The sequence below is a fragment of the Gobio gobio genome (assembly GCF_949357685.1).
Source record: "Gobio gobio genome assembly, chromosome: 18".
Classification (NCBI taxonomy): Eukaryota; Metazoa; Chordata; class Actinopteri; order Cypriniformes; family Gobionidae; genus Gobio; species Gobio gobio.
Window position 1 is genome coordinate 39,771,181 of NC_137111.1, and position 18,668 is coordinate 39,789,848.

General features: G+C 37.0%; 1 protein-coding gene across 5 annotated transcripts in view; it reads right to left on the bottom strand.

Annotated features, from left to right (window-relative positions):
• Positions 1 to 2,844: 2,844 nt before the first annotated feature.
• klc1a (kinesin light chain 1a) overlaps positions 2,845 to 18,668 on the bottom strand; it is a 52,571-nt gene continuing 36,747 nt past the window's right edge. For 2 of the 5 annotated variants that reach the window (XM_079842712.1, XM_079842711.1), the window contains exons 15-17: positions 12,826 to 12,956; positions 7,253 to 7,316; positions 2,845 to 5,252 (exon numbers count right to left, since the gene is read on the bottom strand). In XM_079842712.1, coding sequence (XP_079698838.1) covers positions 5,187 to 5,252; positions 7,253 to 7,316; positions 12,826 to 12,956 — 261 coding nt within the window. In that variant the 3' untranslated portion in view covers positions 2,845 to 5,186. Of the gene's footprint in view, positions 5,253 to 7,252; positions 7,317 to 12,825; positions 12,957 to 16,223; positions 17,797 to 18,668 lie in introns of those variants that run through there. The other 3 variants (XM_079842714.1, XM_079842713.1, XM_079842715.1) reach the window with 2 other exon arrangements.

Here is an 18,668-nt window from a genome sequence, read left to right on the forward strand (position 1 = left end):
CGGTCTGCAGTGGTCAGTATCTATCAAAAGTGGTCCATGTACACCCTTTCATGGAAACGGTATTCCCTGGTGGGTGGCTGTGGCCTCTTTCAACAGGATAATGTGCCCTGCCACAAAGCAAAAATGGTTCAGGAATGTTTTGAGGAGCACAACAATGAGTTTGAGGTGTCGACTTGGCCTCCAAATTCCACAGATCTCAATCCAATCGAGCATCTGTGGGATGTGCTGAACAAACAAGTCTGATCCATGGAGGCCCCATATTTAGGCAGCTTCAAAAGGGCTCCACATGTGTTAGAAAGTATATTTTTTATTTCTCTGATTTGACTAATCATTTTGCTTTAGCAGACCCTTATTCGTTGTCTGGAGCTGTGTGGAGCCCTTTAAAGCTGCCTAAATGTTTTTTTTTTTTAATCATCAAAAAATGGTCTACGTTGAGCATCATTCAACTTGCATTAGATGGAGAAAATCCTGTAAAGTTTTCCTCCAAAACCTTAATTTCTCTTCAGCTGAGGAAAGAAAGTCATATTCATCTTGGATGGCCTTTGGTTGAGTAAATAATCAAGAAATTTAAATTTTTGGGTGAACCATTCCTTTAAGATGAATGCATCATTTCTACTATTGTTTTATATTTCTGTACTGTTGAAATGGTTTATGCTAAGCAGAGCTGCAAATATTTCTCTGGATTTTTATTAGCACACAATACGGGTTGCTTTGCAATCTGTTTGTGTGCAGCGGTAGTCATTATATCAGTATTAATGTTGTTAAGCGGAAAAGGAAGGACTTCAAATGGAGTTTAAACAGTGTTGCATCTCTTTGAATTTGAAAGAAAAAGTATTGAAGGAAAGCCCAGTTCTTTTAAACATACTGCGGTCATCAACACTACTACTAAGAGCAGTTTTTGATGCATCTTTGTGTTGTTTGTCAGCTTATTTGTAATGTACGTCTCATTTTTACATAAAGACTTTGCTGTACAGTCTCTGAATTGGCTTCTTTGTTTTCTTTTTCTTTTAAAGAAAACTGAAGACAGTTGTATGTAGCATGAATGAGGGAAAACATCATCTAGCCAAAGATCAGTGTGAAGAAATATCTTCACAGCTGCTCTGAATATGACTGTGGAATTACTGGTTTGATTTAAGTTGTGAAATGTGGGAATGCTGTTGTAATTGTTTTCCTCCTGTATCTGAGGAAATATCAATGCAAATGTATGTTATTATTAGTCTAGTTTGCTGTATTTGTTACTGTTGTTCAGACCATTTGAAAATAACAAAATACACTTTTACTGTTTGATTAGTAAAAGCCTAAAAAATATTTAAGTTGTTCAAATAAAAGCATCCATCCTGTGCAATAAATTGGTTTCCTATGTACTACATTGATATTAATCTTGAAAAGGGAGTACATTTTGTGAATTTGACTAATGAAATATATATCTATTATCCTCATATTTGCATAAAGTCTGTTTATTCTTTACCAATATACTCTACAGCTCTGAAGTAGTTTCCCATCCAAGTACCTGTAGCTGTCCCGTGAGATATGTTCATTCGACTTTATTGTCCACCTTAGTGGAAATTTGTCTTCGACTTCTCTGAACAGAAATACATCAATGACACCAACAAGAGTACAGTACTACCACTATCAACATACAACAACAGAAAATGGAAAAAGGAAAACAGCGCAGCTGATTAAAATAAGATAGATTTCGATCTACAATAAATACATTTTTAAAACAAATTCAGTTTAGATTAAGTTTGTGTATGGCATGGGGAATGGCGCAGCACGTTTGAGCTTCAGTGAGAACCAATGAGGTTCATTCTTGTGTGTTACGCAGCACGTTCGAGCTTCTGCAAGAACCAATGAGGTTAATTAGTGTTTCACAGCACGATTAAGCAGCGTCCATAAGAACCAATGAGGTTCATTCTTGTGTTACGCAGCACGTTTGAGCTTCTGCAAGACCCAATGAGGTTCATTCTTGTGTGTTACACAGCACGTTTGAGCTTCTGCAAGACCCAATGAGGTTCATTCTTGTGTGTTACACAGCACGTTTGAGCTTCTGCAAGAACCAATGAGGTTCATTCTTGTTATGCAGCATGTTTGAGCTTCTGCAAGAACCAATGAGGTTCACTCTCGTGTTACGAAGCACATTTGAGCTTCCGCAAGAACAATTGAGGTTCATTCTTTTTATGCAGCACGTTTGTTGTGAGTTTGAGGTTTGTTCTCACACGTTAAGCGGGTTCGATTGATATTCTGTTTATGTTCACTGATCAATGTTTATATGTGAATAAAAAACCTAAATTAAATCTTTTTCATCGTAAAAAGTGATCAAGTCTCTTCAGAAAATTTGGACTAAACCACTCAATTCATATGGATTAGTTTTACGATCCCTTTATGAACTTTTTGAAGCATCAAAGTGGTAGTTGCGTAGCTGTCAATGGAGGGACAGAAATCTCTGATTTCATCAAAAAGATCTTTTGTGTTCTGAAGATGAACGAAAGTCTTACGTTTGGAACGACATGAGGGTGAGTAAATGACAAAATTTACATTTTTGGGTGAACTATCCCTTTACTACTATGTACTAACATTTTAATTCAAATAATTTGTATTGTGTACATATTTTTACATTGTGCTTGCATTAAAAAATACCCAAAATACATTTTACCTACCATTTTTTATACAAGTATAGCATAATTAAAAACACCTAAAAATGTGACCCGTAAGATTATAAAGATTACATTACAATGTATATCTATATCAGCCACACTAATCCCCATAAGGAAGGTGATGCGCAGAATGTTAATAACTCTCGACTCTCCAACAGGGGGAACTAAAACCCACACAATCTTACAATAGTAGAGTACTTCTGTTGTCTTTATTCAAGTATGTACACTATACCATATAATATTAAGAGCAACATACATCACCAAAAACACGGCAGTAAATGCAGTTTAGCCAGCACAGCGGCAGCCTGAGAAAGTGGAAGATACATGAGTCCAGTGCGAAATTCAGGATACACACACAAACATACACTTACAACAAAATACAAAACATTAATGAACACAAGTGGTAGAAGACAGAGACGGACAGTAGAAATGCAACATCAATAACCACAAAAATAAATATGTGAGGGTTATACATGTCACAGCAGTCCCTGCTATTAGACAGGTTTTGTCGTTTTACAATAATATTTTTGATGCTATATTACCTTTGGGTAAATTTTATTGAAACCGTTGAGTTCTATCTTATCAGATTGTAAAGACTATGCAATTGCATTAAAAACCTCTGACTTCAGGGAGTGCCACCTCAGTAACCCCGTTCTCAAAAAAAAAAAAAAAAAAGGCCAAATTGAACAAACTGATCAACAGTCAAAAAACATACCTGTATAAATCGCATATAAACAGTCTGAAAATGAAATTCAAACATGTGAAGGGCACTTTTAGTCCCACAAGTGTGTAGCAAAGCTCAAATTAGTGACGTAAAACAAGTGGATACTCCATGTATAAAAATGCTAATTATATATTTATTCATTTAGAGTACAAAGACGACCGAAACACACAAGCCGAACAGATTTTCCAGCTTTTGTCAATGAAACATTGGATGTGAGATCAAATCCACCCAACAAACAGCAGCTACCCTATTGCACATTATCACAATGCAGAGAATTAACATGCGTTAAAACTTATACACACACACAAGACGAATGAATTACTGCATCAGGCCGTAATATAATATATTACACCAATAGAAAGGTTATAACGATTTTACATGGATACAGAGAACAAAAAAAAAGTAGAAACAAAGTCAAGAAGGCCAGTTGAGCAGTGCACTATATTAGCATAGATCCATGACACGATACACTTATATATAGGGCTTTTATTTGACCACAGTATTAAAAATTATTTACTTTGTAAAATCTTGACTGACATTTGACCTTAAAGAGCTCAAACTGTTCTGTCGTCATACACAAAATCAATAACTTCCACATTCATTAGTAAGAACCTGCCTGAGGCACTCACAAGGCACGCTCGCTTTCAAACAGGTACTGTAGCTAAACATCTGGGGACAGAATTCATATTCCAGTGCATTTTCATCTGGAGTAGCAGTACTTGTAACTCCATGCGAGATAACATCACAAATAACAGAAAGACAAAGGCTTATTGTTCATGAAAACTTTCAATATTCAGTTTACAGTCCTCATTAGCAAATATGATGGTGGTTTAAGAAGTAAAACCAGTCAAAACATTTATATCAACTGAAAGCATCTATGAACCAAATGCAAGCGATAAAACTGAGGTAAACAACTCAATTTAGTTTCGTAACATTTAATGGATTGGAAAGTGTAACATTATCCTATGGGATCATTCAAAGTGCAGTGTTACTTTGCATACTGAATCTGTTCTTTCAGTCCTGAGATGTAATCCACATTCTTATGTAACCATGGCAGCGTAAACCATCTAAAATCATTTTATTTTTACTATATGGGAGGATTTTTCCTATTTCTCGTGTTATAATCCAGATACAAAAATAAGGCCTGTCCCTCCCTCTTCTCAAAAGAAAATGTGCATCACTGAACCATAACTCATGTAAACATTGACCTTCATTAACACGGTGCAGTTCTCACTTTATCAAGGGAATAAGTTTGATTGTATCAGTACTTTACAGAAGCATCGTGGTCCTCTGGTGTAACCCAAGGTATGAACAACATTAAAGTCATCAATGGCAGACAAAATGGGACGAAAACTCAAACAAGTGACAATTTTGTCTATAAACACTCAGATATGCACACCTCTGTTATTTAAGTCACTATAAAACGGTCCTATAGTTGTGGGTTTCCAAAAAGCATCAAAGTACATCTCGAAATAAAACAAAGAAAAATCCAATTAAAGCAGCAAAAAAAATGCCATTAGAGTGTCTTGTCTCAACCTGAGTCCCAGTAGCATCATCCACTTTCAGATTTCTCCTCAAATTTTCATCTTTGCAGAACAATCTCAAATTTGCTGTGCACTTTGGTTCTGGTTGAGCTTTTTTTCTACATCGTTTCTACAGCTAACTTACCAGAAATTAAATACATATACAAAGACTCGAGAGCAAAAGTAACCTCTGAAGAAGGTAGTCCAGTCTAAACACAGCTCATGTCAGTCCGATGATGAGACTTCCTAGTACCTCTCTTCATTGGGACATCCAACAGCAGACCTTCAATGCGCCAGGTCAGTGTGACTGGAACTCAGGTCCCGCGTCTTCTTTAGACGATTATTTCGTTCCTGTAAGAAAGATACAATAAACTGAGCTCAGGAGATCCTGAAGGAAATGAACGAAAGGCCGCTCAGGGTAAGTTTGGTCACCCTCAAGATACGTTATATACAAATGTCTTCTTGTAAACTGAAACGTTACTTGTTTTGTGCAGTCTATTTTACATTTCATACCATTAGCAATTCACACATTAAAAGTTGTATTAGTTGACATTTTGCCAGGACAGTGTTGGGGACAAAAAAGAGGTAATTTTAAAGGAAAGATTCTCGAAATGAATAAATGTCATTAAGGCTGGGGACAGTTCATCGCTTCATCGGGGCGAGATTTGATGTTGTGGACACGCCCAGGTGCCGGATACTTATCCTTCATTATATATATATATATATATATATATATATAATCTCTTGGAATTTGACAGTAACTTGTGTTGACAGTAGCATTAGCTTGAAACATTAAAGGTGCAGTGTGTAATATTTATGAGGATCTATTGACAGAAATGCAAAATAATATACATAACTATGTTTTCAGTGGTGTATAAAGACCTTACATAATGAACCGTTATGTTTTTATAACCTTAGAATGAGCCATTTCTATCTACATACACCGCGGTCCCCCTTGCAGTGAAGTAACCATTTTGCGCCACCATGTTTCTACAGTAGCCCTAAATGGACAAACTGCTCTACAAGGCACTAGCTACTCTCTGCTGTCTCAGACGACGACATCTTTGTCCTGTGTTGGCCACCGTAGCTTCTCAATGTGCTGCGAAAGGGAGGGGTGAGCGGGAGGCGGTTGCAATTCACTGCTAAAATTTACACAGTGCACCTTTAACAAACAGTAACATCTGCACTCTACTCTTATTCAGATTAACCATTGGTTTTCCATAGTATCATAAATAACCACAGGTTAAACCATACATGGCACCTCACTGCCATGGTAAAAAAGTATGGTTTCTATGGTATCTAGAATGGCTTTATGGTATTTAGTCTATCAACACATTTACTATAAATACAATTGTACCAAAAGGCTAATTATAAGAAAAGTTTCTGTAATTTGCCCTTTATTTCATTGCTCCTTTAATATTTACCCATGTGTACAATAATATAATAAAATTTTATATGTATATCCCACATTTCTGCCACAACACCATGTTTACAAGTTAGTGTTACTACACTAAATCCATTGTAAATGCTTGAGATTTGTGGATTGGAAAGTATCCTAACTGGATCGTTGTCGCACAACGTTTCTCCTGTTTTCCGTGTCAGTATTGTTGAGAATGGCAGCACTGGTTTCATTAAATGTACTTATCCAGTACGCAATGTCAGACACACAAGGTTTAGTTTACAACAATGGTTTGCTACTTGCTAAGGCTAGTTGGTGACAGGTGGTAATAGGGGGAGGGGCATTCACATTCCAGAAAGCATTTGATGTTTCTGATGCTTTTTAACTGATTAAACTTTTTGTATGTTAGCATATAGATAACTGAAAAGCAAATGTGGGCTAAAACTTACAAAAATACACTTTCATTTCATAGTGTACTTATTTTCAGATCAAAGAACAATGTGAAATACTGCTGTTGAGGTGAATATATGCATCTCTTTAGTTACTAGAAATACACTGAACAATGCATTAGCTGAACTTCAGGATTGTTTCCAAACAAAGTGTTTATTTTATAACCCAAGACCATCAGTGGTTACTGTGGATTTTAGCAAACACAATCAGATGTGTTAGTCTGTGACCGCTGTGAGATCTCACACATACAGTCAATGAATGTGTGTTAATATGGTAATGATAGAGCTGTGGGTGTGTTGATAATAGATGCCCTCAAAAAACTCAGATTTATCCAAGAGCATGAGACTGAAAAAGACTGGCCAGAAAAATAAATAAATAAAGAGAGACCAAAAGAAACAGATATATACAAGACGGAGACAGACAGCAAGAACAGACTGAGTGGAAAACTGAGGAGAAAGCTGTCAGGAGAGAGAAAGAGTAGGAAAGAACAATGTCGTCTTACTTTGAGTTCTCCCACAGGTTTATCCGGCTCGTTGAGAACTCCGAGAGAGCTGGCCCTCTTCATGCTGCATCCGAGAGAGCCACATGCAAGCACGTCAGTTAGGTCAAAGGGCAGGTGTGAGGGGTCACGGAGGGATGGGAATGTGAGGGTTAAAACATGTAAAAGCAATCACTCAATGATGTTACTTTACAATGTGGATAAGATAAAAACACCACAACGGAAAGACATGCAATGACATACTGGCCATGTACACACTGCAGCTAAATTCAGTTGTCAATTAGTGCTTAATCCTGTTTTGTTCACACACAGTGTTCAGTAATTTAAGGGAGTGGCAAACGCAATCTACAACTGAATGAACTCCAGAAAAATTTTGTTTTTATTTTTTACAAAAATTCTATTTAGTGTGTATGGAACTGAATTGAGCAACAAGCTGTTAAAGGGAAAGTTCACCCAAAAATGTAAATTTTGTCATTAATTACTCACCCTCATGTCGTTCCAAACCCATAAGACTTTCGTTCATCTTCGGAACACAAAAGAAGCTATTTTTGTTGAAATCTGAGAGCTTTCTGTCCCTCCATTGACAGCTACGCAACTACCACTTTGAAAAAACTTCAAAAAAAGTTCATAAAGAGATCGTAAAACTAATCCATATGAATTGAGCGGTTTAGGAGACTTGATCACTTTATGATGAACAGATTGAATTTAGGCTTTTATTCACATATAAACATTCATCAACGCACACATCAGTTGTGGTAAACGGAAGCTCAAGCATGTTCACTTAACGTGTGAGAACCAATGAGGTTGATTCTCGTGTTATGTGGCACGTTTGAGTTTCTGTAAGAACCAATGAAGTTTGTTGTTGTGCGTCAAACAGGTTTGGTTGAGCTTCAGTTTATGTCCGTTGATCAATGTTTAAATGTGAATAAAAGCCTAAATTCAATCTGTTCATCAAAGCAATCAAGTCTCTTCTGAAACTTTGGACTAAACCGCTCACTTCATATGGACTTTTTGAAGTGTCAAAGTGGTAGTTGGTTAGCTGTAAATAGAGGGACAGAAATCACTCAGATTTAATAAAAAATATCTCATTTGTGATGTGAAGAGACTTTTAATTAATGACAGAATTCTCATTAAGGGGTGAACTATCCCTTTAATGGCATATTTAAACGTGCATCATAGATGCGTCTCTATTCTGTATATGCGGAGCAAAAAAAACCCTACAGGGATAGAGGTACTAGTTTTGACTCATTCGTTTTGCCAGATCTTGCTAGAAAAAAACTGCAAAAAAAACAACAAGCCCATAAAAATCCAAAATAAATCCGAATTGAACACAAGAACGAAACTGACCAGCAACTGTCCACATTCAAAACTCCCTAAACCCAAACAACAAGCCTACAAACACTTATAAGTATACATGGCAACACTTAAAAGAGAGCGCTGTGTGAAGTAGCCTTACAGACAAATACAAAAACACCAAACATCTGTAATATTACTTTAATCACAAATAGTGTATACCAAACACTCGAGACGCCAGAATGTTGCTATGGTAACCGCGTCAATCATCACATTTTAGGGAGCGAGACGTGTTCCATACACACAAAGTGGTAATTTTCACTCCAGTACTTAAATGTCACTTCTATAACTTGACAGTGTGTACGTGGCCACTGTTACGTTAGTCATCTGCCATTTGTTTTTTGATACTTCTCTCATTATTCACAGATGAATATTCTCAGAATACATTTAAAAAAAATTTAATATTACTACAGAGCTATTTCAATCCAATCCTCTGATTGTTCGGTTATAAGAGGTCTGTATTTACTCACCATCATGTTGTTTTTCAAGCCTGTACGAATCTATTTTTCACATTCAAATTATAAATGCTGAATAAAAGTGTTAAAAGTTTTATATCATCGATGCCAAGTTGCCAACACGCAATTGGTTTTCTCATATATTGTAACTGAATACGACACACCAGTTTGAATATGAAAGACGGAAAATTATATTTGAGCGCTGCAAAATTTAAAAAAACGTAGTAAATAATGACCTCAATTTCAGTCTGTTTTTCCACACAAAACTGTTGTATGATTTTAAAATACTTGGAAAGAGTCATTTGGACTTTTTTTGTTGCTGTTTGGAGTTAAGAAAATCATTAGGGTTTGGTTTGGAAAGACATGAGGGTGAGTTTATGATGACAAAATGTTCATTTCAGGGTAAACTATTCTTTTAAGACCGAAAAGGGTGATTTTTATAACAGACATTGCACAAACTTTTATACAGTAAACACAGACACCAAAAAGAAGCTGCAATGGACCCTTTTCACATTTCTGGGGTTTTCAGAAGCAGAAGTCAAACTTCTATAATGGTGTATGGAAAATACAACAAATATATTTTTCGTTCCCATTTGCTTCAATAGCTAAAGAAAAAAAACCCATGATAACATTTGTATGACTTTACAAAAGAGGAAAAAAATATTGATTGATTACGGGAGGTCAGAAGAGAGAAAGATGTCAACTTTGCCGTCACTCCTTCAGCCTCACACAGCAGTGTTTACTAGTTTTCTGTAATTTAATCTAAAAGTATTGTGATATAAATGTATATTAAAGGCAGGGTAAGTGATTTGTTCCAGAATTTTTTTGCTGGTTGAAAGTCTCTTCACATCCTGATAGCAATCACTAAGTCTAGTGGTTTAAAAAAATGTGCTTTGAGACATGAGGTAGTTTAATGCCGTCTCTCATGACGCTTTTGTTTGCTCCCTGCTGTACGCGTTCATGTGTTTTGAAGGAGACGTGGCTTTGGAGACGCTATTAAAGGGAAAGTTCACCGAAAAATGAAAATTTGATGTTTATCTGCTTACCCCCAGGGCATCCAATATATAAGTGACTTTGTTTCTTCAGTAGAACACAAATAAAGATTTTGAACTCCAACCGTTCCCGTCTGTCAGTCGTATAATGCATGTGAATGGTAACAAAATCTATAAGAGAAAGAAAACATGTACAGACAAATCCAAATTAAACCCCACGGTTCGTGACGACACATTGATGTCTTAAGAACTGATCGGTTTGTGCGAGAAACCGAACACTTCCAGTGCGTGAGGTCTGTACACGATCTGGCGTAGTTTACGCAACATATCGTGTACACTACAGACCTCACGCACAGGAAGTGATGGCGCGCTCAAGGCTGTTGGACAGAGTGATGTATTAGAGGTAAAAAATTATATAAATACTGTTTGGTTTCTTGTACAAAACAATCGATTTGTGTCTTAAAGGAACACTCCACTTTTTTTGAAAATAGGCTCATTTTCCAACTTCCCTAGAGTTAAACAGTTGAGTTTTACCATTTTCGAATCCATTCATCCGATCTCCGTGTCTGGCGGTAGCACTTTTAGCATAGCTTAGCATAGATCATTGAATCTGATTAGACCGTTAGCATCTCGCTCAAAAAGGACCAAAGAGTTTTGATATTTTTCCTATTTAAAACTTGATTCTTCTGTAGTTACATCGTGTACTAAGACCGACGGAAAATTAAAAGTTGCGATTTTCGCCGATATGGCTATAACCATACTCTCATTCCTGTAATAATCAACGAATCAATGGGTGCAGCGGTGCAATGATATTACGCAGTGCCTGAAAATAGTCGCGCTCCCTGAGCAAGTAGGTTGTCACGTTGGTTATGTTGATGGAAGTTAGCCTATTTTTAGGCACTGCTTAATATCATTGCACCGCTGCACTCATGGTACGGCAGCACAGTTCCTTGATTATAACGCAGGAATGAGAGTGTAGTTTCTAGCCATATCGGCCTAGAAAATCATAACTTTTCATTTTCCATCCATCTTCGTACACAATGTCACTACAGAAGAGTCAAGTTTTAAATAGGAACAATTTTGAAACTCTTTGGTCATTTGAGCGAGATGCTAACGGTCTAATCAGATTCAATGATCTATGCTAAGCTATGCTAAAAGTGCTACCGCCAGACCCGGAGATCGGCTGAATGGATTCGAAAAACGGTAAAACTCAACTGTTTAACTCTAGGGGAGTTGGAAAATGAGCCTATTTTCAAAAATAGTGGAGTGTTCCTTTAAGACATCAATGTGTCGTCACAAGCCGCAGGGTTTAATTTGGATTTGTCTGTGCATGTTTTTTTTACTGTTTTTTTTATTTTTATTCATCGATTTTGTTACCATTCACATGCATTATACGACTGACAGACTGCAACGGTTAGAGTTAAAAATCTTCATTTGTGTTCTACGGAAGAAACAAATTTGCTTATATCTTGGATGCCCTGGGTGTAAGCAGATAAACATCAAATTTTCATTTTTGGGTGAACTATCCCTATAAGGAAGCGTGAAATCCTATACTTTCAAAGCTAGCTCGCCATTGCTAGCCTCTCCGAAAAGTGCCTACCCTACCTTAAAAAAATAATAATAATTTTTTACCATGTTAACAGTGTAAATGCATTAGTCTGTGAAAAGGGTCCATTGTAAAGGGAATTTCAAACAGTAAAAAGAAGTTGTTTGCAAGTGAGTTGGTAGACAGAAGGTAAGAGAAGATGAGAAGAGAGGTAAAAGAAATATTGGATAACACAGCAAATGGGACCAAAAGGCAGAAGATGGAGGAAACAGGCATGCAGCTGACAGCAAATTTGCATGGAAATGTTTATTCAATTTAAACAAATGTACAACACAGCACAGAGTAATAAAAGTCCTCAAATAAAATAAAAAAACAGATCCAAGCAGACAAAAAGGCATCAAGAAAATCACCAGGCAAAAAGATGAACAAAGTAATCATAACACACCAGAAAATATAGTTAAAATGCAAAGAATAAATAAAAACAAATTGCATTTTACAGGGTAAGAGAGAAAGTTAGTCACATCTGGCAAATCAGATGCTTTAGGAACCCCAGTGAGCCGCCCTGAACACACTGCATCATAATGTCATCCGTCCGTCATGTTAGATGTCAATGTGTCATTCAGGGTAAAGCAGGTTTATACATGTGCAAAAATACAGCCCAGTTAATAAAGCAAGCAAAGCCCTTCATCCACTTAAAACTGGGCAGTGAAAGAGAAAGACTGCATATACCAGGACTTTCCTTCATTATAAAGTCATCAGAGTGTGCAAAATCCCATCTCCATGTAGTAAACCACCTGCCTTCCTCACATTAAAGAGATCATTCTATAAAACCGGTCCTGTCAACCTTTTTTTAAAAGAAAAGCCTTCTTTTTGGTGGGACATTTACTTTAAGCTCTCCATATTTAAATTATTTTTTAGAAAGTCTAATGACATAATTTCAGATCGCCTTTTTTGTAATTCTGTCTCTGTGGGATCCTAAACTACTCAATCCTGCTCCTCGAGATTCAGTTGAAACTCTAATTGAATCATTTTAACAGTGTCTTCCCAAAAGTGTGATTGAGCATTCTCCTCTCCCAGTTTTCAAACAATACAGCCATTCAAGTTCCTATTCCAGTGTACGGTCATGATGTCATGTTGGCCTACCCATTGTTGAGTCCGCAGTGGGAAGGTTTGGGATTTTGGAAAGGGGAAGTTTGGTCTGAAAATAGGGATGGAAGTGGTGATAGTTACCCAGGATTTTTGGGTTCGTTTTCTCGTAAGCCTCCTCCTTTGAGCTTGCGGACCAGTTTCTCACTGCTGCGTCGGATAGAGGCCCGCAGTTTACTAAAGGAACCGCTGCGCTTCAACGAGCCCGAGCCGTCCTGCCAACAGAGAGGCTGCAGTGTTAAAACCCCACACTCTTATTTACATACTGCACATTAGTGAAAGAGGGCACTGTGTCACACAAGCTCATCATCAAACACACTCAAGCACAATGATCACTTACCCGGATCTGGAAATAAATATGTTGCTTTACAAGCGATAGTTCACCCGAAAAAGTTCATATGTAAATAAAAGCCTAAATTCAATGTGTTCATCATATAAAGTGATCGTGTCTCTTCAGAAAATTTGGACTAAACCGCTCAATTCATATGGATTAGTTTTACGATCTCTTTATGAACTTTTTGAATCATCAAAGTGGTAGTTGCGTAGCTGTCAACGGAGGGACAGAAAGCTCTCAGATTTCAGCAAGATCTTAATTTGTGTTCCAAAGATGAACGAAACTCTTATGGGTTTGGAACGACATGAGGGTGAGGAAATAGTGGCATTTTTTTCTTCATTTTTTTGGGTGAACTAACCCTTTAAACTAAAACGTTCAGTACTAAATCTCTTAAATATGGCTCACACATGACCACAGTTACATTTTTTTTTCTTTTCATCATTTTAGAAAGAAAGAGTATACTGTATAAATAATTGTATTTTCTCACACTCTACTTTTTCCAGTTATCCACGATTAGAGAGATTCTATAATTGCAGGTACATTTGGTGTCCAAAGTCATTATTTTTTGGTTATGGTTATATTTTTAATTATGTTAATAATTTGTTACTTATAGTCATGGATCACATGTTGCAGTCCATAACAATATCATATTTTCTGTAAAAAAAGTGTCTTATATAGCTGAATATCATGCACTCTAAAAAATGATGGGTTAAAAATAACCCAAGTTGGCTTGAAAATGGACAAACCCAGCAATTGGGTTGCTTTAACCCAGCAATTGGGTTGTTTTAAGCAAACATTTATCCCAACCGCTGGGTTAAAACAAACCAATTGCTGGGTTAGTCCATTTTCAACCCAATTTGGGTTATTTTTAACCCAGAATTTTTTAGAGTGAGATATTCCATTTTTATTTAAATAGTCCTACGTAATTTTCCTAACTCTACAACATTAAATTGTTTAAAAATACATTTTATCTTATAAAAATGTGTCCATAAATCTTGCATCAGTTCTGTTACCGTACCCTACCTTTCCTTTAAAATTTAGAAATTATCTCCCACAACTGTGAGACAGGAAATTACATCACTTTCCCTTACAGATAAGATCTGTAGCACTCAAAGGTATGTTTGCTCTCTCTGAGAAAATATTTGAATCTAAAAAGTCAATTTGTAAAACGTCAAAATTGTTACCACAATATCAAAAGGAAAACAAAATGTATCACTGATCACACAGTGAAATTTTAATTCTTTTAATCATGAATCTTTAAATCATAATGCCATGTGCTCCTAGCATTTATGCGAGCAAGTGGAGTTTTTGGCTAAAGTTGGCTAAAGAGTTGACAAACTATACTATAAAGAAATACATTTTTCGTTTAAAGTAAAAAAGGAAGTAACTTGTGTTTGGCAAGCACTGAATTATTCAAATTGAATATGTTTTCAATAAGATACTGGAAAAAATTTCTGTTAGAGAAGAGTTTCTTTTCTTCTTAACTTTTTGAAATGCAAAATGTATCTCCAATTATAGAATCACTCACTGGATAAGAAAACAGCAATTTCTAGCTAATGAAACATTTTACTAGAAAGAAATTTAAATGTAAAAATCACAATTTTAAGATTCCTTTAAGTTCCCAGGTTTGAAATTTGCCCATGAACGTATGTAAAATTCTGTAGGTCCGGATACATTTCTTCCTCCGATCTTTACCACAGTCTGCTCTGCTGCAGTCTCTTCTGCTGCGACCCCTCACCTTTGACCCCCTGAACCTGGCTATTCATCCAGGGGCTTGGAAAAGCGACGAGGAGTTTGGAGCGGGTTGATGGAGGTGGAGGGGGGAGGAAGGAGATGCAACACTGACCCAGAAAAATCATGACCACCACCACCTCCATTAAAAAGTCAAGCAGTTTCAGTAGTCAGCCACAACACAACCAACTCACACACGCACCAACACCAGGCTTAAACATTTCACCGGAAAAACACACATATGCTTTCAAAACAGATAAAGAGAAGGAGAACACAGGCAGAGGCTGTGATCAGCAAAGTCAGTTTTATTTGAAGTTATGAAAGACACAAGATGCAGCAACACACCAGAGAACATGTTAGTAGAAGAAAGAAAACAAGAGCTACAGATTCTACAGACATGCTTCTATTCGCCCCATCTCATCCCTCTTTTTCATCTCCTTTCTCTAATGTTCTACTATATACAATGGTCTCACGATAATGAATGAACAATATGAAAACGGTTTGAAAAAAGTGTGTGGAAAGTAAGATTTGGTGGCCTATACAGATGCTGAACAACACAACCATGCCACGTTAATGCACTGTACAGGAAGTTTGAGACAGAGATAGCATTACAGGGCTCACTTTTAGACACAGCAGTTCAAAGTTCAAATGGCTCCCAGCACTACAAGCCACTGGGGGGAACCAATGAGAAACGAGAGAACTAAGAGTCACAGGCCTTGCAGATTAAATCAATGTTAGCGTCAATACAAGAGAAGCTCTATTTACAGCATTTCTGGCATAATAGTGATCATCACAACGTATAATTTCAACTCATCCTTCGGTTTATTCATTTTTAGGGATGCATGATATATCGGCCACCAAATCGGTATCAGTCGATACATGTTCATTTTTTATGTTATCGTTTTATATAAATAATGGACTTTTGCTTCAGCGTAGACACTTCAGATGCACACTGTCCACCATGATGGTTTTGAATCGCTTGAAATATGATTGGAATCACTTCAAAAAGGAAAATACAGTTAAGTGCGACATGTGCAGCATAAGTCTGTTACATAGGCTACATACAATTATAATGACAACATTATAATTGTGCGCATGGGACATGGATTTAATGGTGAGAGTTTTGTTTTTGTAATCGGGATCTCAAAAATGATATAAAAATTTGGATTTAGATTTATCGGCTTTTTTAATTAAAAGAATTATCGGTTATCGGTATCAGCCAAAATTTCCATATCGATGCATCCCTATTCATTTTATTTGTTTTAATATATTACTATATAATATTAAATAAATAAGAGGGATCTTTAATATTTAATTTTGCTTTATTATTTAGCACTGCCCTGAATAAGCTTTTTCACATAAGAGATGTTTCCATATAGTCCACAAGACAAAACATTTTTTTTTTTTACATTTTTTTATAAATTCAGCTATAAATTAGTGTTGTCCAAAGTACCGCCCGCGATACCAAGTCGGTACTGAAATTTAAAAAATGTAAGCACTTTAAGCGCTGTTGAGCTGGAATCGTAAACACCTCTGACTGGCCATTGTGTTCACATGCTCATCGGATGTGTCTGTGATTGGCTACAATGATCAACTCATGGGAGCGTTTGAACGCACACGGAAGTGTTTTGAAAGCTGGAACAGGAGCATCTGAAAGCACAAGCAGGCGTCGACCAGCAGACCGGTAGGCTGATAGGCGCCTGCATTCAAACGCTCCCATGTAAGCGCTCTGTGAAAAGCGTCATTGATGTATATTTACAAGTTTATGAAGCGCTGGTCATTGTAGCCAATCACAGACATATTTGATAAGCGCGTGAGCACAATGGCCAGTCAGGTGTTTACGATTCTGCTCAACAGCACTCAAAGCGTCACATTTTTTACATTTCAGTACTAACTTGGTATCGCAGTCGGTACTTTTGACAACACTACTATAAATTCAAATATAGTTTCCAAAGAATGACCCCATGTCCGAAGTTCTACACAATTATATTAAATCAAATTTAATTTTAATGAATTGATTTTTTTCAGGAAACTTGAAAATTTACTACATTATACAAGTACGATTTTTACTTAAATAAATGATATTGCGGTAATCCACATTATGCCAAAAAATCTGTTGCTGTAACTTATTATTGAACCCAGTACATTGTTTTTAATGGAGGCTTATTAATTGATGGACATATTAATTAATCAGTTTTTGAGTTTAAATTTGTCAAATAAAATATGACATCTACTCAGGCTAAGTTTAAGCTCCGCCTTCCATTAAAGAATCATGTCATTATGATCCAAATGTGCATGCGTATTTTCTCTTTACACAGATCTTTTATACAGATTTTTAATATAGTGCAAGACTACTTTTGACAGATATGGTCACTATTCCTTTGGTGTTCAATGGAGAAAATAACAGCATGAGGGCGAGTAAACAATGACAGAATTTTCATTCTTGAGTGAACTATTGCTTAAAAACACCAAAGCAGCTGCATTAAGACTACAGCTGAGACGAAATCTCCAGTCAGTGTTACAGAAGGGAAGGAAAATTGAGGATAGTCCCTCTGGAGTATTTGATCAAGGAAACTAAGAGAGAGATTTCTACAGCAGGAGACTCGGAGATGGAGCTCTACAGGAAGTTAATTAGACACAGAGACATAGTGGCAGCTTACATTCTAGATGAACAGACAAACAGTTAAAGAGACTGACAGACAAGAAGAGACCTCTCTACGGAAATATTACAGATTGACAGATTATTATAGTGCTGCAAGATAGAAGAGAGACTTAGTTCAGCTTTGACAAGAAGGAAAGGCCAAGGAACTTGGCCCGGTTGGGTTTGTTTTAGCCCACTTATGCCCACAGGAGGAGGAGCAGGAGGAGAAGGAAAGGTGCCGTTCGGAGAGAGGAGACGAAAAACATCAAAGCTGGAGAGGGGGATGAGGAGGGCATCCATCATGCAGAAGGTAAGTTCAATAACCACAACAAGGCATCTGGAGTTACACCTGCCAACCACACAAGAAAGAAAGATAGAGAGGGCAATGCAAGAGGAGGCAGAATAAGTACACAAGGAGGAGAGAGAGGTTATGGAGAAAGAGGAACAGAGACAAAATGTTATATTATTAGGGAGACTGAAATTGAAAGTGCAGACAATGAAAAGAGACAGATGAAAAAGCAAGAGATATAGAAAGCAAAACGAAATGTTAGATAGCATTAAGGCCTGAAACATACTGTACACAAGCAAATCAATGAATTCATTTCACTGGATTCTGAAATGTGCCAGTGTAACCCCTCCGGTTCTACTTGCACCACTCCGAGCCGGATCGGCACGCTAACAAGGACGCCAAAACCGGAACCTAGTGTCAGTTGCTAGTCCGCCTCGAGGCCAGGGGAGTGAGGTTTACTCGCACAGCTCTTACTAGCTGTCCTCCGTTACAGTACACACTTCTCTTCTCTCTCCATTCTCAGAGTTGCCACAAGGGGCGCTATAGCATGAGCACATTTTTTCAGGTCAGCTTTTGTCATGGTGAAGTAACGATTTGAATAGAATGTTGGTGAGGAGAGTTTAATATGAGTGAATACTACTTGCAAAAAAGTTCTGCAGCATTGAGTCTTAAAGGGGTCCTGTTATGCTCATTTACATGATCCTAATTTTGTTTAAGGGGCCTACTAGAAAAGGTTTACATAATTTAAGAGTCAAAAAACTAAATTGTTCCCTTATAATTTACATTACAGCACTCGTTTTCTCTGGAGCTGGGGTGGAAAAAACAGCATCTCTTGGACATGATGACAACACACTACTAACGCAACTCAACCAGGCCTCAAAACTCAAAATTAAGAGTATTGTGATGTGTTCGTTCCTGGAAGAAAACTCAAG